This window comes from Thermothielavioides terrestris, chromosome 1, assembly GCF_000226115.1.
Source record: "Thermothielavioides terrestris NRRL 8126 chromosome 1, complete sequence".
Classification (NCBI taxonomy): Eukaryota; Fungi; Ascomycota; class Sordariomycetes; order Sordariales; family Chaetomiaceae; genus Thermothielavioides; species Thermothielavioides terrestris.
Window position 1 is genome coordinate 7,381,980 of NC_016457.1, and position 19,084 is coordinate 7,401,063.

The window sequence follows — 19,084 nt, forward strand, 5'->3', positions numbered from 1 at the left end:
GACACCCGGTTCCGCGCCTTTGAGGCCAAGTTGACATCTCTGAACTTTGCAATAACGTGCGCTGCAACAAGCACTAGGAGGTTGAACTAGAGCGACAGACCGCCAGCCTCGTGCTCGTGCTGGGAATTGGCTTGTGAAGTCGACCCCACCCGCAGCTCTCGCGACAGCGACCGCGTCCCCGCATCGTCGTCTGTTGGCATCGCTCAGTCCATTCAACCAACCATCCAAACCTTGATCGCTCCATCGGAGAAACACGATGACTGAGGTCTCGTCGACCCGCCTCTACCTGGGCAACTTGCCCCGGCATGGTGAGTGGCCTTCCACGGCCCAGCTATCTCTCTCCCTCTCTCCCTTCGACGTCGATGGTTGACCCTCCTGTGCTGACACCCGCCGCAGCCACAAAAGCCGATGTTGAGGCTCACTTTGCGACCCATGGCACCGGCGAGATCACCGAGATCAAACTCATGAATGGCTTCGGCTTTATTGAATATAAGGATCCCATGGATGCCCGGGACGTTGTCCCAGGTAAGCTCCCCATCCGTCCGTCGTCTGCTGCTGCGACTAGGCGAAGACCGCTTGCTAACCGCGCAACTCTTTCCACAGCTTTCCGTACGTTGAGGCCCGATCCACTCTGGAATCCCCGGTCGTCCTGAAACATCCCCCCCGCTGTCCCTGGCTAATGGCATGCACAAGATGGTTCCGATTTCATGGGAGAGCGCCTCACGGTCCAGTTCGCGCGCGGCACTCGCCACCGTGAAGGCAGCGGATACCCCCAAGATCGCAGCGCTCCGCCCCGGCCGCGCCGCACCCCGCACCGCATGCAAATCACTGGACTTCCCAAGGATACCAGCTGGCAGGTCTGTTAAAGCTCTCCCACTTCGTCTTCCTCGGACACAGTATATGGATTTCCCCAGCCTGGGGCGCTTGGAACGAGCCATACCCTTGGCCCGCGACACACTAAATCCTCTCGTTCCTGGTTTGGTCAATTGGCCTGGACTTTGACTCCTTTCCCCCACACAGAGGCCGCGTCGCTGCACCGGCCGGCTTTTTGGTCCGCTTGCTTTCTACATCCTGTGGTCTCTCCGTTGGTGTACGGCACGCTCGAGTTGTTCCAGTCCCGTCCTTCTCCTGGTTCTATTGCCCGTGCCTCGGGTCCATGGAGGGCTTCTTGGCCGGGTACCCTCATGGACTCCGTGCGCGCCTAATCCCCTGGTGCTCTTGGCTTCGCTGGACTGGGCTGGTTCTTCTCGTGGGATTCGCCAACATCGACTCCGGGATCTCAACTTACAATGGACTCTGGCTCTAGGACCTGAAAGATTTCGCCCGGGAGTCGGGCCTGGATGTCGTCTACTCCGAGACGAACCGCAACGGCAGCAACGAAGGGTATGATGCAACCCCGCCTGATCTGTACCGGGCCCTACGCGCTGACCATCACTCTATCTAGCTTTGTCGAGTTTGAAACCGCCGCCGACCTTCGGGCTGCGGTCGAGAAGCTGGACGGTCGCGAGTTCAAGAACTGCCGCGTGACCTGTGTTGCCAATGTAATGCTGCGAACCCGTCGATTCTCGTCTGTCTAACTAATCCTCCTAACAGACTCAGCCTGAGCCTCCCAGAGGCGAGCGCGGCCGTTCTCGGTCTCCGCGTCGGTTTTACAACCCGCGCCCGATAGATGACTATGACCGCCGCCCAGGCCCTCCGCGTGGATATAGCCCCCACCGCGATGGTTACCGGGATGGCTACCGGGATGGCTACCGTGAGCGCACCCCGCCCCTTCGTCGGGACTATTATGATGACAGGAGGGGAGGCTACCGTTCGCCGCCCCCGCGCCGCGGACCGCCGCCGATGGACGACTATCCGCCCCCGCGCGGTCGCTATGACGACCCCTACCGGCCCCCTCGGGACTACCCGCCCGACCCCTACATGAACGGGCGCGGCCCCTATGATCGCCGCCCTCCGCCGCCGGACTTCCCGCCCCGGGATCCCTACCTGCGCGAGCCGTACCCTCGCGAGTATGAGCGCCGCTACTAGGACTGGGAACGGGTACCTCCACTGAGTGGCCTCGGGCCGCGATTGAGATGACGCCGGGCTGATGATGAAAGCTTTCCTCGATTTTTCTGTTTCATTAGGCTGGCTGTCTTTGCACGAAAAACGCCTGGAGCTATGGGTCGGGCTCTCTGCGTGTCTTATCCCTTTTTGTCGATGCATTTCTCTTGCACTTTTCCTTGTCCCCCTTTTCTTATCTAGGCCCTTTGCAGCCTGCACCCCCAATGTTCCTCTGACGGTTCGGACTCGTTCTTTCTGTAGGCGCTGGGTCGAAGGTCTTGACTTGGGAAGAGTTATGATGTACGATGTGGTAGCCACCAGGGACCGAAGGCGCCCCGGGGCTAGAGAGTTCATGCCGTGCACGCCGTGTATCGCATGTACCGAATGATCGCAAAAGTCGTCAAACCATAGGAGGCTGATGTCTGTTTCGAAGCTTGTCAAACGTCCTTCCCTTTCTGTGCATGCATATTTTCTTCAGGTTCTGAGCCTGCGCGCCAGAGCAGGGTTTGTTATGCTATGTGCTTTGCTTCGTGATCAGGTGAAGGTGTGCTCCGTCCGTGTCGTTGATGAGAGATCCAGCTGCGTGCGCCCTTGATGTTTGCGATTTCTTAGAAATAAAGCAGCTAGCTGAGTGAGGGACCCTCTAGGCAATATTAGCATGCAGTACGGTTTGAAGATTACGGTACCTCCGTCGTCAGAATGTAACTGAATGCTGTTTGGCTTTACAGTCAATGAAAAAGAAATTCAAAGCTAAGATGTGTTGAAGGAAACGGTGCTCCCGCTTACGTGTAGATTCTCTTATGACGCGCTGTACGGTTCTATTCCTGCCTTGAAATCCCGATACACTACTATGGCGATGGCTCGATCAGGGCCATTTTCTCTGAGCTAGCGAGCTCTCCCAACCTCTCCTCCCTCATCGGCCTCCTTGCCATCCTCTCGGATGGTGTGGCAGCAAAGAGCTCTCCAGACGTCACCGACTTCGAGCTTCACCCCCGTCCTATTCCGATCTGAATTCGAAGTGCAGCTGACACTGTTGCTCGACTCACGGAGGGCCGTCTCGCCCTGCTGAGAAGCAAGGCTCGGAGCCATGTACTTTGGCTGTCTGTTGATCACTTGAATTTGCTTCCAAGTTCAGCTAGCTGCATGTCAACGTTAGTCCACATCGGGGAACTGCCTACGCGATGATGCAGTTTCGGCAGGCGGGTGTAAGAGGCGTAGCAGGGCTCCTTCGAATGCCCGCAGCCAGCTGGGCTCTCGGCGGTTCGCAACTTGCAAGTGCCCCAAGCCGCAAGGCTGGCCAAGTTCGCCCCCTTCGCGGGCGTCCAATGCGCGTCGGGGATTTTGGATTGACCATCACACTAGCGCATGTGGTGATGCCTAAAGGAAGGATTGGGTTGCCAGTTTCTGGGATTTTTGTTTCAGGCTGCAGTCCCAGGGCGGCTAACGGCATCGATCCACAGGTCTGCGCTGCGCAGCAGCCTACCCCTCGCTGTTTCATCAGCCGCATTTTGAGCCTCCTCACAAGCGGAGAGCGGAGAGAGTCTAAAAGTGTAGGGGAACCTCTCTCTTCTCTCCATTGTTGACCGACCACACACATACATAGTACTCCGGAGGAGTCATTCATCGTTTCCGGTTCCTTGCTTTCTCCTTCAGAAAGAACCCCTCGGTGCTCAGACGCGGCTGTGAGGCTCCACCATAAAGACGAAGATGGCTACAACTCCGCGTAAATGGCAGTTTTCCATGCTTCCAAAAGGCGCCAATGCTTCGGAACGAATCCCCCGGAACTTGGCTGAGGCCTCCGACGACTGGCGGAAGCCGCGAAGTTCGCCGTCAAGCGACCTAGCGGGCACGCTCGCCAATGTATCCCCGGGCCAGAGAGGCGAAGAGAAATCAAGCACATCCGCGACGCGCAAGAAGCCGGACCGACGCAGTCTATCAAGTCCGCCCACACCTGGGATCAATGTAAGCAACTACCGGACGAGCCGTGTAGCCCCCACATCTCTACCCCATGCTGAAGCCTGCTCCCTGCCACAGATTCTTGAAAGCCCGGAATACAGGCCCGGCTTTGACGGCGGAGAAGGCCTGGAAGCCGGCGACGAGGGTCAGAGCGACGACGAGCAGGGCTCAGACTCTGATGACGACTCTATCGGAAACCAGTTTGCCCTTGACGGCGACCCTGGCACGGGCATTGATGCCGGTGCCGGCAAAGACGTCGGCCAAGACATGAGAAAGTTGCCGCCGGTCACAGAAACCGAGTTCTACAGCAACCTCGTCTTTCTCTCCATTCTCCGCCCGAAAGTCGGACCCCACAAGCGTCGGTCCAGGGACCTTGAATTTGTGGACATGGCGGGCCCGACACCGAGCCCTCCTCCGGCCCAGATCGAGCTCCAGCGTGACTTCCTGGATAGGCTCTGCTACCTCGCCGACTTCAGAAAAGGGGGCGATACCGTCACCGCGGCGGCCATAGAGTTCTACAGGCTGCCGCGACGGCCCGGCGTTGGAGGTGGCAGTGCGCAGGAGCAGCAGCGGCTCCAGTCGCAGCCCCAGCAGCTCCAGCAGACCCAGGTGATATGGTTTGCCGCAAACGCCGGGGTCAGCAAGGAGGCCTGGGAAGCGCTGCTCGAGGTCCAGCGTCTCATCAACGAGAACCGGACGGAAGGCTGGGCCGAGGAGTGGCTCGCCAGAGAGATCTGCGACAAATTCGCCAGCCTCGCCGCTTGCCGGGAACAGGGGTGCTGTAGCCGCAAAAACAAGCAGAGAACTTCCAGAGGCACCCACCGCATCAACTACTACGCCAAGTTCATAAAGAAGCACGGAAACAGAGTCTGCGAATTGCTCGACAGACGGAAGATTGCCGACCAGAGCGACTTGGCCCCCATCAAAAACTGGATCAAGGACCTGCAAGGAATCAGGACGCCCGTGGGCCTAGTCATGGCGTGCTACAACTGCTGGTTCGAGGAGCCGTACAGGAGCTTCCTCAAGCAGGCGACCGACGCCTCCTCGTCCGAGCCCGAGTTCACGGCGGAACTCAAGGATTTCGCCCACTTCGTCGCCCGTCTGGGTGCGCACCAATATGCCGCCCTGAGGGTGGCGGCGGCAATCAAGCGTCTGCCGTACTTCGGCAGCAACCGCAACTGCTGGGTCAAGTTCGACAGCCTGCCCAAGCCCTATCACATCTCTCTCGAGCCCGTCCCCGTCTCGCTCGCCAGCGCCTTCGTGAGCCCGGCCCCCGACGGGGCGGAGACGGACCCGCCGTGCTCGACTCCATGGAACATCATCCACCGGCTGGGCCAATACTTCCCCGGCGACGGTCCGAAGCTGGCGGCCGGGTACTACCTCGAGGAGTGCCGGCGCGGTCAGCCCGGGTCGGCGACCGTCTTCAGCTTCCACAACGAGGTCCAGCGCTGGCTGTCGAACAAAAAGGGCGTCCTCCTGACGCGCCAACACGCCGAGCTTCAGGTGGCCAACTTCTTCAACGCTGGTCGCGTACCGTTCCAGGACCATGACCGCTACATCGGCTGCAGCAAGGGCGCCTGCTGGTTCTGCTTCCAATACCTGGCGAACCTGCGGCCGACCACCACCCGGCCCGGCGCCGCCGCCGACGACGGCTTCGTCGAGCCCTCGTGCCACAACGAGGTCCTGCCGGGCGTCCGCTTCCCCCAGTCCAAGACGGACAAATCCCGGTCCATGATGGATGACATGCGGGCCCTGCTGAACGACATAGTGCTGCGCACCATCCGCGACGCGCTCCTGGGCAACGTGCAGGAGTTCGAGAAGCGTTACCAGTCGACTGACACCTGGATGGATCGTACAGTCTATGAACCGTCTTCTTGGATGCAGGAGGAGGATATTAGGAGCGTGGCGCCGTTCTGAACTATGAGCAAAGCCAAGATTATTGTCACTTTTTACACTGAGCTGGGGAAGATGGAGATGTGGGAAAGATGGAAAATGCATTGTCGAGCCCATTTAGCTTCTGTATCTCTAGGGTTAAAATTGCAAGTCATTCGCGTTAGAATCCATACATCCGTCTCTTCCCTCCGTGGTCGGCTCCGTCCAGGCTCCGTCCAGGCTCTGGCCGCTTCGAGCGGGCCGGGTGAGCAAAGGCAGCTCACCCCTAGGGGAAAGGAGTGTGAGCTGCAGGCGCTGAGGCATGCACGTCCAACCAGACTCCCTCCAACAATAGCAATGGAGGAAACACTAAAACTTAGCATCACCGACCAGCTCTATCATACACCAACGCGCTTCCTTCTGGAATTGATCCAGAATGCAGACCAATAACCGATACCAAGCCGACGTCTTCTCCAGTCTCAACTTGCCGCTCTGTGAACGATCTGGCCTGCCGTATTTCCGTACGGATTACAACGGAGTCGGCTTCATGCTCAGTCATATCAATGCCCTGGCGGGGCCGGGGGAGAGCACGAAAAATAGCCACTGGCAGCAGCGGGCAGAAAAGATACATCGGCGAAAAAGGCACCGGGTTCAAGTCCTTGTTCAAGGTGGGTGATGTCGTTCACGCCATGAGCGGCAGCTACCAGTTCAAGCTCCGCGACCAGCGGATCGGCATCTGTGTGTTGAAAACGCCTTGACCGCTTGGCCCCTACTAAGCGCCGGCGGCTCTGAAGCGCGGGCCAGAGACGCCGGCCAGTCGCGCGGCCACTGGTGGGGATCTGGACCCACTTTTGCGTCGGCGCTGTGCCGGGAGGGAGTGGGCCCAGCTGGGGTACACAAAATCTCAATGCATGGGCCGTGCCGGCGCCGGCCCAGGATGGTGACGGGTGTGTTGTGTGGTGCTGTTTTTACTTGCATTCCGTTGTTCTAGTTCCTAGTACTTCTACCTTATCTGGTGTACTAGTCTTTGCTTTCCTTGATCCCCTTGGCTCTGTTTCCTTTGCCTCTTTTTTTCCTTTCTTACCTTCTACAGTTGCCGTGGCAGCGCCAGCGGCTTGGCAAGCCACCCTGAATCACTGGCTATGAACCAGCCCAGCAGGGCGATCTGGGAGTGCCGCTCGCATGGGTGGTCGGGAAGGCAGGAGCCTCGGCACATTTTGGCCCGCAGGCCCTCCGAACTGGAATGGAGGGGAGGGAGGCGGCTAACATGGCGGTTGGCATACCGCCAAGGGTGCCCAATGGACGTCCTTGAGTCACTCTTTGGACTGTACGGAATACAAGGGCGGGTTCCTCTTTTTAGGTACCTGGTATGTATCCAGCTTAGCGCATTCACAGGCATCTCGTGGGGCCACTGCCTGGCCCAACACTGGAAGTTAAGCGCCAACAGCAGCAACAACAACAGAAAACCCCCCCCCCCCCCACCCCCGGTTTTTTTTGCTTTTCTTTTTTCTTTTTTTTTTTTTTCTTGTTTTTCTTTCCCCTCTCCAATTCGAGCAGGAGAGTCCCCATTTTTGCAGGCCAGAATCCAGGAAAATAGATCTAAGTATTCCAGCCAACATCCTGGCTGCGCGCTCAGGAAAAGTAAGTAGGTGGATGGAATCAATTCTCTGCTAACTAGGTAGTCAAATATCAGGTCCTTTCAATGGCGCGGGCAATACGCGCCGAGATTTTGAAAGTAAAGGAAGAACAGGTTCAAATCCACAAAATAGGTAAGTGGATTTGCATGTTAGCTGCACGCTGGGATGTCTGCCTTGGGGTTGCCTGGTTTGAAACCTTCCAGGTTGCAAACTGACACAGCCTTGGCTGCCTTTCCAGGTTGCTCAGTTGGCAGCCCACCAGAATCGCAGGCCCGGTACATACATGTACCTGAAATCTACCTACCTGAGTACCGACAGGTAGGTGCCCACACACTCAGAAGACGTTTTTGGAAAACAAGACCGCCGCCAAAGTGGCCACAATGTGCATTTGTTTCAGGTAGTTGGCAGCGTTTCTTCCATCGAGACCAATTGCCGTCGCCCGAGCAAGAGAGAAAATCAGCCTACCAAGCTCTACCACGATGAGCCCCCCACACACACCGGTGCAAGGCATTCCACGACACCCACGGGTTCAAGGCAGCCGCTCGCAATTCTGCCTTGGCAGAAGGGGCGGAGAGCCCATGCATCCGAGCGTTGCATGGTTGGTGGCACACACGTTTACGCAGCGGGCCTGTTGGCCCTCCTATGTTTGTGCAGTCGCCGCTTCACAGAGCCGCAGCGCGTCGAGTGCAAGTGAGATGTCGAGTGCAAATGGGATACTTCGTGAACGATTGGCTCTCCTTGGCCGATTGCTGCTTGAACTCATGCGGAGATCGGTTGAACGAAGAGGTGCGGCCGGGTGAATGTTGGCTGCTTGAGACAACGGAGACTCTTTCCCAAATGCAAGGCTCGGGTGACCATATAAGAGACGGACTGTGACGAAGAGGCGACGCTCTCGCTCGGTCACTTCTCATTTTTCCACCAGGCACCTTCTTTTCTCAGTACCGGCTCCAGATAAGCACTACAATCAACAAGCCCTCACGCGGCCTTTACTATTCCGCCTACACCCTTACTCTTTAGCCTCAGCGTTTGTGAATCTTGGTATGCTCTTCCCGAGTTGGCCCGGCCGAGGAAATTGATGCGTCCCTTGAAACAGTGTATACCCTGGTGACTTTGATGTGAAGTTGCCGCTTACTTGGGGCTTAGCGGTATGCTGACCTGGGTTCTCATCAGATCCTCCTCCCGGCTTGAAAGGGCAGAGCGCAACAATGCCGACGGAACAACAACGGAACCTGACACCACAACGGAGTGTCTGCACCCAGTGGCAGATTCGGTACACCTGTGGGCATACACTCAACATGGAGTTCGTCAAATGCCCAACGCACGAGAAGAAGGAGGAGGAGCGTTGCCGGTATGGAGTGTGGGAATACATGGACGCCAAATACTCGACGCACAAGTGTAGAGAATGTTTGAAGAGCGCTTAAACGCTCGGCAATCTCGGGCCTCAAACCGGTGAAACTTGTTGGTAGAAGCGAAATCGGAGGTTACTTTCATCAACGTCCTACTCTATGTACCAAGGGCGCCCTGTTCCAGACTCATCGGCCAACTGGCTCTCCAGCTTCTCATTTTCTTCTTCCAGTAAGGCTCCCGTGGCGTCTGCGGCAGGAGTCGACATCTCGAAGTCGATGAACTTTGGCCCATCCGGGGTGATGATGATGTTGTACTTGCAAAGGTCGCCGTGGAGGAGCACGCGATGCAGCTTGTGGAGAGCTTCTCTGCAGGACTCGAGGTCTCCCACACCTGCAGCTCGGCCTTCCAGGGACTCCACCAGAAACCCGACAACGCGATCAGGCGTCTCTTCGAAAACATAGCCCAACAGTTTTGGCGCCAAGCCAGTGTCCGCCAGAGCCAAGGCGTGGTAGGCATCGAGTTCCCGGGTCAAGTACCGCAGTTCATGCGGAAAGCGAGCGATCTTGAGGTAACAAGAGCGTCCTTCATGGGACACCTCGAAAACTCTGTGCGTGACCGGGCGACGAAGCTCGAGGCTGAACAGGTCATAGGTCGGGTAGATATCGAGGAGATGCTTTTTCGGTACGGTGTGCGGGAGGAATGCGTTGGTTTCGCACCATATGCGATCACCGTCCATATGGACAGTAAGCGTTTTCCAGTCGCCGTTCCATTCCTTCAGCTTGCTGAGCTCCTTGATGACCGACGGGCCATACGTCCGTTTCTCCTCGGGAATGATGGCGAGATTGGTGACGGTGACGTACAGCACGCGATTCACCGTTCCCGAGACGCGGCGGATCCTGTAGAGACAGTCGTCAAACCCGAGGTCGAGGGAGAGCAGCGTGTCCATGGGTGTGGAAGTCTCTAGATTGTCAGAACTCGGTAGCAAAATCAGAAGGTTAGCCATGCCTCACCTCCCGTCACAGCGGTGCCGAACTCAACACCACAGGCCGACGCGAGGAGTTTTTGTGTTGGCGGTCGAGGGAGACCAATGGGTTTCTGAAAAGACGCCCACGAGCTCGGTGCAGTCACGTGTTCTAGGCAGCGCGGCACCAGCGATCGCCATCGCAGGCCATTGGATCACCGAAACCTTGTGACAGCGTCTGCATGGCGCGAATGTCACAGGATACAGTCGGTCCGGAATCCAGGAGATTTGGAATCGCATCGCATTCTCAGCGTGGAGACCATCACGGACGGAAATTATTTGCGAGAGACATTGAATCACTAGCGTGAATTGGAACACTCGGAGGGATTAGTCAGGTGTCTGCTTACCTATCATCGCTGGCATGCTGGTGCTTACAATTGTGACCGCGAGCTGGACGGAGAATCCGTAATCGCGCGAGGTTGCTGCCACCGTGCTGCAAGACACCATGTCCCTCCGATTTTGTCCACCGATACGGTCCGCCTTAAAAGGCCGGGCTACTCCCCGACCTCTGGTCGCCCATGTTCACCAGACTTGCCAGTGTCGAATCCGACGTGACGTCTCACCCCTGACTAATAGCAGAGAAGCCCTTACATCTCATCTTCGCGCGCCAGCCCCCGTTTTCCGAACAAGAAACTTCACCACCACTGCCAATCTCCAAAGAAAACCAGACGAAATGGCGGAACCGACGGGCCTCGTCGCGAAATCTGGCATTGAGCTCTTGACCTTTGGTGAGCTGCATCTGGCTCCGACAGTCCCGCCCTGAACGACCACTTACCCGGGCGTTGCAGGAACCCCCAACGGCTGGAAAGTCTCCATCTTCCTCGAAGAGCTCAAGGAAGCCTACGGCAAGGAGTACACGGTCCAATCCATCAACATCGGCAAAAACACCCAGAAACAGCCGTGGTACACGGCCTTCAACCCCAACGGCCGCATCCCCACCATCATCGACCACGACCGCGGCGGCTTTGCCGTCTTCGAAACTCTCGCCATTCTGCAGTACCTCGCCCGCCACTACGACCCCGAGCACAAGTTCAGCTTCCCCGTCGACTCGGACGACTATTCCGTCGCCGAGCAGTGGGTCGCCTGGCAGCACGGCGGGGTGGGGCCCATGTAAGCTACCACCCCCTTACCCCAACCCTCCATTCCTAACAACGTCCGCGGCGTACAACGTCCCATCCGTAGATGAAGCTAACCCCATCCGCGCACCCGTCCCCAGGCAAGGCCAAGCGAACCACTTCGTCCTGGCCGCGGCGGAGAAGATCGCCTACCCGATCCAGCGGTACGTGGGCGAGACGGAGCGGCTGTACGGCGTGCTGGAGGCGCGGCTCGCCGCCGGGCGCGACTACGTCGCCGGCCCGGGCCGCGGCACGTACAGCATCGCCGACATCAGCCTGCTCGGCTGGGTCAACCTGGCGTCCTACCTCGGCATCGACCTGCCCGGCCGCTTCCCGCACGTGAGCGCCTGGCTGGACCGCCTGCTCGCGCGCCCCGCCGTGCAGCGCGGCCTGGCGGTGCCCGGCGGCGCCCCCAGCCGGCTGGGCAAGCAAAGCGTTGAGCGGGCCCTGCGCGGGGAGGAGGGGCTGGAGGATGTGAGGGACAAGGTCGAGGCCAACAGGAGGTTGGTGGAGGAGGCGAAGGTGAAGTATGGGTAGAAGTACGCGTCGCCTTAGTTGGGGCTAGACGGGGGTGCGGGTGCGGGCGTGTGTTCTTGTTTTCTTTGTCTGGCATGAGCGCGTCAGCCTGAACTGCTTGTGAAGCGGTTCAACTTTCGTTGGAAAATCAGAGCACCCTCCGATTTGGATGAGGGTGATGTGTTCTCCGGTTAGATATTAAAGAATTAGCTGAGTTGTGAGAGTTGTTTGAGCCGGAGTATGTGCCCCCTTTGATCTCCTGTTGTAGCTGTCGATTGATGAATGTGAGGGAGAGGAGAGAAATGGGGATTCCGATCTTGCAGGGGTCAAATAAGCTCGTGGAGCAGCGGGGCGTTGAATGGCGCAGCGGACTGAGCGGGCCACGGTGTGGGGCACTTTACACGAACTGCTTATCTTATCGCGCCCAAAAGCAGCTCTGAAGTGAATTCCCAAAATTTTGCCCTCTGGTTGGAGGGAGAGAACGGCCTGGAAACCAGAAACTCGCACTCACCTTCCAAGAGCAACCACGATGAAACGGAAACTGGACAAGAACGACGAGCCCTCAGAGGCCGTGTCAGAACCCCCATCAAAGCCCGGCCAGCCAGAGAAGCAAGAGCCCGCAGAAGCAGAAGCAGCCGAGCCGTCTTTCGCCGACTTGGGCCTCGACCCGCGCCTGGTGCAGGCCGTCGCCAAGCAGAGCTTCGAGAAGCCGACTCTCGTGCAACGGAAGGCCATTCCATTAGCTCTGCAGGGCCAGGATGTGCTGTGCAAGGCCAGGACCGGTTCCGGCAAGACGGCCGCCTACGTGCTCCCCGTCCTGTCCGGCATCTTGAGGCGCAAAATCGTGCGTGTTCCTGCCGCCAGTACCATCTATCTATCATGCGCTGCTGAGCACCGTGCTGACCAATCTCAGACCGATCCAACCCCATGCACCGCCGCCCTGATCCTCGTCCCGACCCGTGAGCTCGCCGATCAAATCTTTAAGGCGATCGAACAGTTCTCCGCCTTCTGCGCCAAGGACATCCACGCCGCCCGGCTGACCGAGAACGTCTCCGACGCCGTGCAGCGCTCCCTGCTCGCCAACATCCCGGACGTCGTCGTCGCGACCCCGGCCCGCGCATGGCACAGCGTCAACTCGTCGGCCCTCTCGCTCGCCAAGCTGCAGTACCTGGTGCTGGACGAGGCCGACCTGGTGCTGTCATACGGGTACGACGAGGACATGGAGAACCTCTCGCGCGCGCTGCCAAAGGGCGTGCAGACCATCATGATGAGCGCCACGCTGTCGACCGAGCTGGAAACGCTGAAGGGGATGTTCTGCCGGAATCCGACCCTGCTGGATCTGAAGGAGGAGTTTGGCGCCGAGGACGAGAAGCTCACGCAGTTTTACGTCAAGTATGTTGCTGTTTGGTCGAGGTTGGTGGTGCTTTGGATGGGGGACGCTGAGCTAACAGACGCTAGGTGCGGCGAGGACGACAAGTGGTTGATTGCGTACCTCATCTTCAAGCTGCAGCTGATTAAAGGCCCGTGTCTGATCTTTGTCGCCGACATTGATCGGTCTTACCGGTTGAAGGTGGTCTCCAATCGTTCCTTGCCCGCAGTGACTCATGTTGCTGACGCCATCTGCAGCTCTTCTTTGAACAGTTCAGCATCAGGAGCTGCATCCTGAACTCGGAGCTTCCGGTCAACACCCGAATCAAAATCATCGAGGAATTCAACCGCGTATGCCGGACCGCTTGGATATGGAGAAAGGCGAAGTCAACGCTAATACACCGTACAGGGTATCTACGACATCATTATCGCATCCGACGAGAAAAGCGAATTGTTCGGGGATGAAGCCGCCGGCGAGGGAGGGGACGACAAGAAGGAATCAAAGAAGAAGTCAAAGGCTAAGGAAGGAGAAGACAATGTGGAACCACCGAAAAAGCGGCGGAAGAATAGGAAGGACGAAGAATACGGGGTATCCCGAGGTAGGCTTCCAAGTCACACTTGCAGGGCCCGCCCCCTGACTGGTTCCAGGCATCGACTTCAAAAACGTCGCCGCTGTGGTCAACTTCGACATGCCCACTTCTGCCTCCTCATACACACACAGGATAGGCCGCACCGCCCGCGCCGGCCGCGCCGGCATTGCGCTCTCCTTCGTCGTTCCCAAAGAGCTCTTCGGCAAGCACAAGCCAACATCCATCAAAAGCTGCGAGAAGGATGAGAAGGTGCTGGCCAAGATCATAAAGCAGCAGGCCAAGCTCAACAGAAAGTTGGAGCCATACAACTTCAACAAGTCGCAGATGGAAGCCTTCAGATACCGCATGAACGACGGTGAGTCCTGACCGAGCCTGTCCTGCTACTGATCGTCTAACTCGTCTCAGCACTTCGCGCCGTCACCAAAGTGGCTATCCGAGAGGCGAGAACAAAAGAACTGAGACAAGAACTCTTGAGGAGCGAGACCCTGAAGCGGTGAGTATTTCTCATTATAGCAGCTGCGTGGGTGGATGGCAAGGGCTCAGCGGCATCCTAACTTGGCTCTGCAGGTACTTCGAGGAGAATCCCACAGAGCTCGCCCATCTGAGACACGACGGGGAGCTCGGCAGGAGAACACGGCAGCAGCCTCATCTCAAGCACGTGCCTGACTACCTGCTTCCCAAGGAGGGGAAAGAGGCGTTGGCATCCAAGCAGGTCGGTTTCGTGCCGTTCAAGAAGGAGGGGGGCAAGGACAGGAGACACCACAGGAAAGGCAAGCCAAAGGGCCGGTCCTTCAAGGTTGGCGGGAAAAACGACCCGCTGAAGACATTCAAGGTGCGGCGGAAGGCGAAGTGAGGGACTCGCTTGTCAGTTATCTGTTGGGTTCCTTAGGGCTACTTCATTGGTAAAGGCGCACAATCCATACCCAATGTCTCTCTCGAGCTCAAGGGACGTCATTCTGGCCCGCTGGCTGCGGTTGGTTGCTTCACTATCCGCTGCAGAGGCTGATGTGTCCTGCATGGGATGCCGATAACCCCCGCCAGCTTGGGACGCTCTGCAGTGTTAGAGGTGAGTTGAAGACTGCTTGCTGGTCGCCGAGTCAACAGATGGGTAGTTTCACGTCTTGTGAGGCGGGCAAGGGGTAGCGAGCTAAATGCCCCTGAAATCAACAGCGGCCCGCCGCCGCCTCCATGTCAATGGCAGAGCGGGAAGCAAGGGATGTCAGGCAACACCGGAAACTTACCCCGCATCCTACTGTCTTCTCCGCGAACAACCAAAATCCACGAGGACCTACGTACGCGGCCTCGCCACGCCATCTCGCCACTGCCAAGGAACTATCTGGCCATAAAACCCCGACACAACACATCACCCAGAGAACCTTCACCACGCCAAGCAAACCAACAAACAACCCCTCCCAAAAACCCATCATCACAAGCCTCATACCCCTGGCCTACGAGAAAGCCTCACCACACCAATCGCAAAGATGCCCGACCATACCCCCACCATTCCGTCCAACCCGCAACATTCCCCGGGCACCTGCACAGCCAGCGAAAATGCCACCACCAACAACAGCAGCAGCAGCAGCAGCAGCGACGGCGGCAGCGCAGAGACCGGCCCCAACGCTGCAGAGCAGCACGTAGCGACAGGCGCGGGCGTCGACACGGGCGCGGGGACGACGCGGCCCAAGACGGAGGCCGAGCTGGAGGCGGACCGGCGGTATGAGGAGGCCATCGAGGAGGAGTATGCGAAGCGCGAGGGCGGGGCGTGAAGGAGGAAGGAAGGAAGGGTGGAAAGGGGACTGGAAAGGGGGGAAGGGGGCTGGAAAGGGGGCAAGGGCTCTCCTTTTCCTCCCATGATTAGGCCATGAGAGAGGGTGGGTGAGCGGGTGGTGATCACTGCATCCCACTCACCACACTTACACTTCCGTGCGCCATGATGGCTGGAGAAAAAGCGGCCCGTGAAATCATTCAGAGCATTAGCACTACCACTACCATTTAGCGCTACCATCGTATATACCCGCCGCCTCATCTCACACGGCCCATCATGCCCTCTCTTGCCCTCCCGCCACGCGGATCGGGTGCGCCTCGGTGTTGAAGACGAACTGGTTCGTGTGGTCGGCCTTGACCTGCCACGGAGCATCCTGCGACGACACCATCACAATGTCAGCATCTCTTTCCTAAGTCTCTCCGCCGTCGAGCAGTAGGCAGGCCGCACTCACCTCGGCATGGATCAGATAGCTGTACTTCAACACCTCGGCGAACCAGAAGCTCTCCTGGAAGTCATCGAAGCCGCCGCCGCCGGGCTTGTTCACGTCCTTGATATCCGAGTAGCCGCTGCCGACGCGGCAGGTGGCGTTGATGGCCTGGAAGGCGGCCCAGGCCCAGTCCTGGTACTTGGGGTCGCCGGTGGCGCGGTAGGCGTAGTAGTAGCTCTCGAGGACCTCCGGGCGCAGCACGTAGGCGCCGTTGTCGATCCAGAAGCCGGACGCGTTGTAGAAGGCGGCCTGGGCGGCCGGCGGGCCCGGGTTGTTGGGCGCGTTCAGCGGCACCAGCGACGCGTCCTGCCACGAGAAGATCTCGGGCCCGATGCCCGTCGCCGTCGACGTGTACGTGTCGTGACACCCGTCCACCAGCGCCAGCCCGAAGCGCGTGTACCGCGGCTCGTCCAGCGTGAGCCCGCCCAGGATGAAGTTGCCACCGTTGAAGCAGGCGACTGGGAAAGCCGGGATAGGGCATTGTTAGTGAGGGTAGGTATGGAAAGATGGGTGGTAGCGGTTCGGGACAAGGGAAAATAGGGCATTGGGGGGGACTTTGTGAGGAAAGTGGGCGCGCCTACGGTGCTGCGAGGTGAAACGCAGTGTCGTGTTCTGCCACATGGCGAGGTACGTGAGGTCGGGCCGCGTGGTCGGGTGCGACGCGAGGTACTTGATGGACGAGTCGGCCGCGGCCACCCAACGGTCGCGGTACTTGGCAAACCGCTGCGGGTCGTACAGGTACATCTTGATGAGATACTCATAGAAGCTGTCGTCGCCGCCGCCCCAACCGCCGTTGCCGTCCACGAACTGGCCGTCCGAGAGCCTCACGTTGGTCCCCAGCAGACCGGGAAACGGCTGACCCAGGGCCGGCGACGGGGACAACAGATACGACTCGCCCTTCTGAGCCAGCGCTCCGTACTGGGGATCACCGGTCAGGTCACTCAGGCGCGTCCACTCGAGCACCAGCGTGCCGATGGTGGCGATTCCGTTGGTGTCCGAGCCACCCCGGCGCGGCGGGTTGAAGTAGAGGTTGTTGTCCGGGACGCCGCTCGTCGTGTTGAAGGCGACTTTGAGGTTGTCGGCCAGCCGCTTGGCCTGGGTCAGGATAGCCGTCACATTGGCGGTCTTGCTGACGTTATCACTGAGAGGGCCCGTGATAAGGTCGTGGGCTGTTTTGTTGGGCGCGTCAGATGTTGCCAACGGCCCCGGCCCCGTGGCAGCATCACACCTGGGGCTTACTCACCAGCCAGCAGACCACCGAGGTAGCGGATGGTGGTCTCGAACAGGGACACGCTGTCGGTGGTGTTGTCGAAGTTGATGGTCGGCACGTAGGCCAGAATCTGGCCTACGACGTCCCACTTGCCCATGACCAGCGCGGTGCTGAAGGCGTCGACCGCGCTTGCGCCCCATCCGTTCCTGGAGAGCAGCAGCAACCGCCAGTCAGACACACCTACAACCCACAACCAGCGAAGACGCCAGCACCAGGGCCGGCAGCCGAGTAGGCACGCACCTGTCGTCCGCATACCCGTTCGTCACGGGCCGCAGCGAGTCGTGCGGGAACGCGTATTTGTAGTAGCCATCCCACGAGACCTGGAACGCGTCCTTGACCGCGTCGGCACGCTGCCGGTTGGTGACGTAGCGCGGGGCGGCCCGGGACTGGTGGGGGGCGGCGACAGCGGAGGAGCCTGTGAGGGCCAGCAGGAGGGCAGCAGCCCCGCGGACGGAGAGCGAGCGCATGGCCGTGTGTGCGTGCTTGCGACCGAGAGAACGAGGGAGTGGAATCCCGGCAACGCCAGGAATAACAGGATAACCACAGCAACCCGTACACAAGCAATGCAAAGACGGCGACTCCGGAGAGACAAGTAAGGATAACGTCGCCGAAAGGCGCGGGGTAGCCGGGGGTAGCCGAAAGAGCGGGCGATCAAGTAATAATAAACCTCGCGCTCATGCGGACACCCCAGCGGCCAGGAATTCCGGGACACGGCACATAACGGGCAAATGCCGGGGCGGGGGGAAGGGAATGGACGCCGAGCCGGTCTGCACCATGGCTCATGGCTCCTTCGCCCTGCAAGCTGGTCTGAGACATATCCAAGTCGATTCGTTCCAACGTCCTGCCCCGTCTGCGAAGCTGCACATGATTGCTGCGGAGGAAGGAAACACAGACCAGGCACGAGGAATCTTTGGTCCACAGGGCGATTCCCTGTGATCGGTAGTTCCCCCCACTAAGACCCTGCTGAGTGCCGATCCTAGCGCGCAGTGCACCCACGCAGGGTTGCTTTCGGGGGTTGTCTGTGCCGTGATTGGTCAATTCCCCTGATACCTGCCTAAAGCAGTAGGCGCTTGGATAGCGCTTGGTGGCCGGTGGGGGCCGCGCGAGACACCGCAGACCCAACTCTATCCCAAGAATTGTGAGTTCTTTGGTTGCAGTGCAGTTCCTGTATTGTCGTCTGACCAGCTCAGGTGTCCTGATGTGATTTTTTGGCGTTTGCCCTGGCAGTGTCTTGCCCTTCGCCCTGTGTTCTGATGTGTCCCTTGCCGAGGGGCAGTTAAGGCGATGGGTCGCCGACACCTGGCATGCAGCGGCCACGGAATGGCCAAGGCCAAGGCTGGGTTAGGCGCGACGGAGATCCCAATACCACATTCATCTGGCCGCCCAACTCAGCATCAGGGTCAAAACTGGCGTGACCTGGAAAAGGCGGAAATGGCCCGAAGGCCCTGAGGAGGCCAGCTCGGAATAACTGCCAAGTACGTTGTGTCGTGTTGGGTCCGAGAAGGATGGTCGAGGAGCAAGGTACGGATTCCATCTCGCAATATGAAAGCGATATCCGCCTCAGGTAACAGTGCGACGTAATATTGCTGATGTAAGCCGAGGAAATTGGCCGAGAAATGCTCGGCTGCGAGGAAGGTAACACGGCATGTTTGTTTCCTATCGAACGGCGAGCCGCTTCCTCGGCGGTGACCCAACGCCGCGGATGCATAAAGCAGGTAATATAGAGCCAAATTGGCCGCCGTTCCTCCGTGCAACGCTCCAAGTCGCATGACAACGCGGGCAGCAAGCGGAGAGCGGAACGTTGCACATGCTGCAACCCCGCCGCTGGTTGATGGACGCCTGTGTGCACTTTCGCAGAGAACACGTTGGGAACCATCCCAGCTTCCGTGCGCCTCTCCCGCCAATGCCGCTGCTTGGCACTGTCACCTGCCATGTGAAGTTGACTTCCAGGGAAGTTCTCGCCCCATGCAAGCTCCAAGTACCTCGGCCGACATTTTTACCTTCCGCATCCGCATCCGTCTGGCCGGCGGCACGCAACCAAAGAGTAACGGTAGGAGCCAGGCAACAGACCTGCGGCATCGTCCGGATGAAATGCTG

At 58.8% G+C, this 19,084-nt stretch overlaps 7 protein-coding genes across 7 annotated transcripts; 5 read left to right on the forward strand and 2 right to left on the reverse strand.

The window, feature by feature from the left end:
* Positions 1-117: 117 nt before the first annotated feature.
* On the forward strand, positions 118-818 carry THITE_2109910 (uncharacterized protein). The gene is made up of 3 exons (XM_003650399.1): positions 118-308; positions 397-525; positions 604-818. The coding sequence occupies exons 1-3, from the start codon at positions 257-259 to the stop codon at positions 651-653; spliced, it is 231 nt and encodes a 76-aa protein (XP_003650447.1). The 5' UTR covers positions 118-256; the 3' UTR covers positions 654-818.
* A 369-nt stretch (positions 819-1,187) lies between these two features.
* Positions 1,188-2,809, forward strand: THITE_2109917 (uncharacterized protein). Its single transcript, XM_003650400.1, has 2 exons — positions 1,188-1,541; positions 1,594-2,809. Exons 1-2 carry the CDS (start codon positions 1,389-1,391, stop codon positions 2,026-2,028), a joined length of 588 nt encoding a protein of 195 aa, XP_003650448.1. The 5' UTR covers positions 1,188-1,388; the 3' UTR covers positions 2,029-2,809.
* A 941-nt stretch (positions 2,810-3,750) lies between these two features.
* THITE_2126511 (uncharacterized protein) lies at positions 3,751-5,916 on the forward strand (the record flags this gene model as incomplete). Its single annotated transcript, XM_003650401.1, has 2 exons — positions 3,751-4,005; positions 4,078-5,916. The coding sequence occupies 2 exons, from the start codon at positions 3,751-3,753 to the stop codon at positions 5,914-5,916; spliced, it is 2,094 nt and encodes a 697-aa protein (XP_003650449.1).
* A 644-nt stretch (positions 5,917-6,560) lies between these two features.
* THITE_2085619 (uncharacterized protein) lies at positions 6,561-6,815 on the forward strand (the record flags this gene model as incomplete). The annotated part of the gene is made up of 2 exons (XM_003650402.1): positions 6,561-6,609; positions 6,649-6,815. The coding sequence occupies 2 exons, from the start codon at positions 6,561-6,563 to the stop codon at positions 6,813-6,815; spliced, it is 216 nt and encodes a 71-aa protein (XP_003650450.1).
* Positions 6,816-9,006: 2,191 nt separating this feature from the next.
* THITE_2085620 (uncharacterized protein) lies at positions 9,007-9,801 on the reverse strand (the record flags this gene model as incomplete). Its single annotated transcript, XM_003650403.1, has 1 exon — positions 9,007-9,801. One exon carries the CDS (start codon positions 9,799-9,801, stop codon positions 9,007-9,009), a length of 795 nt encoding a protein of 264 aa, XP_003650451.1.
* Positions 9,802-10,549: 748 nt separating this feature from the next.
* On the forward strand, positions 10,550-14,403 carry THITE_2072362 (uncharacterized protein; the record flags this gene model as incomplete). The annotated part of the gene is made up of 11 exons (XM_003650404.1): positions 10,550-10,604; positions 10,665-10,986; positions 11,093-11,524; positions 12,027-12,351; positions 12,421-12,899; positions 12,966-13,077; positions 13,134-13,226; positions 13,285-13,474; positions 13,602-13,820; positions 13,871-13,958; positions 14,033-14,403. The coding sequence occupies 11 exons, from the start codon at positions 10,550-10,552 to the stop codon at positions 14,316-14,318; spliced, it is 2,601 nt and encodes an 866-aa protein (XP_003650452.1). The 3' UTR covers positions 14,319-14,403.
* A 994-nt stretch (positions 14,404-15,397) lies between these two features.
* THITE_2109930 (glycoside hydrolase family 47 protein) lies at positions 15,398-17,610 on the reverse strand. Its single transcript, XM_003650405.1, has 5 exons — positions 17,228-17,610; positions 16,961-17,133; positions 16,299-16,886; positions 15,682-16,175; positions 15,398-15,603 (listed from the first exon to the last, which is right to left on the reverse strand). Exons 1-5 carry the CDS (start codon positions 17,452-17,454, stop codon positions 15,505-15,507), a joined length of 1,581 nt encoding a protein of 526 aa, XP_003650453.1. The 5' UTR covers positions 17,455-17,610; the 3' UTR covers positions 15,398-15,504.
* Positions 17,611-19,084: the final 1,474 nt, after the last annotated feature.

Bases quoted from the DNA above. Each gene is read 5' to 3' on its own strand.
- THITE_2109917 (XM_003650400.1), top strand. From the start codon at position 1,389: ATGCAACCCCGCCTGATCTGTACCGGGCCCTACGCGCTGACCATCACT. The intron at 1,542-1,593 runs GTAATGCTGCGA...TCCTCCTAACAG, and splicing joins GCGTGACCTGTGTTGCCAAT to ACTCAGCCTGAGCCTCCCAG.
- THITE_2109910 (XM_003650399.1), top strand. From the start codon at position 257: ATGACTGAGGTCTCGTCGACCCGCCTCTACCTGGGCAACTTGCCCCGG. The intron at 309-396 runs GTGAGTGGCCTT...CACCCGCCGCAG, and splicing joins GGGCAACTTGCCCCGGCATG to CCACAAAAGCCGATGTTGAG. The intron at 526-603 runs GTAAGCTCCCCA...CTCTTTCCACAG, and splicing joins TGCCCGGGACGTTGTCCCAG to CTTTCCGTACGTTGAGGCCC.
- THITE_2109930 (XM_003650405.1), bottom strand. From the start codon at position 17,454: ATGCGCTCGCTCTCCGTCCGCGGGGCTGCTGCCCTCCTGCTGGCCCTC. The intron at 17,134-17,227 runs GTGCGTGCCTAC...GCTGCTCTCCAG, and splicing joins AACGGGTATGCGGACGACAG to GAACGGATGGGGCGCAAGCG. The intron at 16,887-16,960 runs GTGAGTAAGCCC...CCAACAAAACAG, and splicing joins CCTCGGTGGTCTGCTGGCTG to CCCACGACCTTATCACGGGC.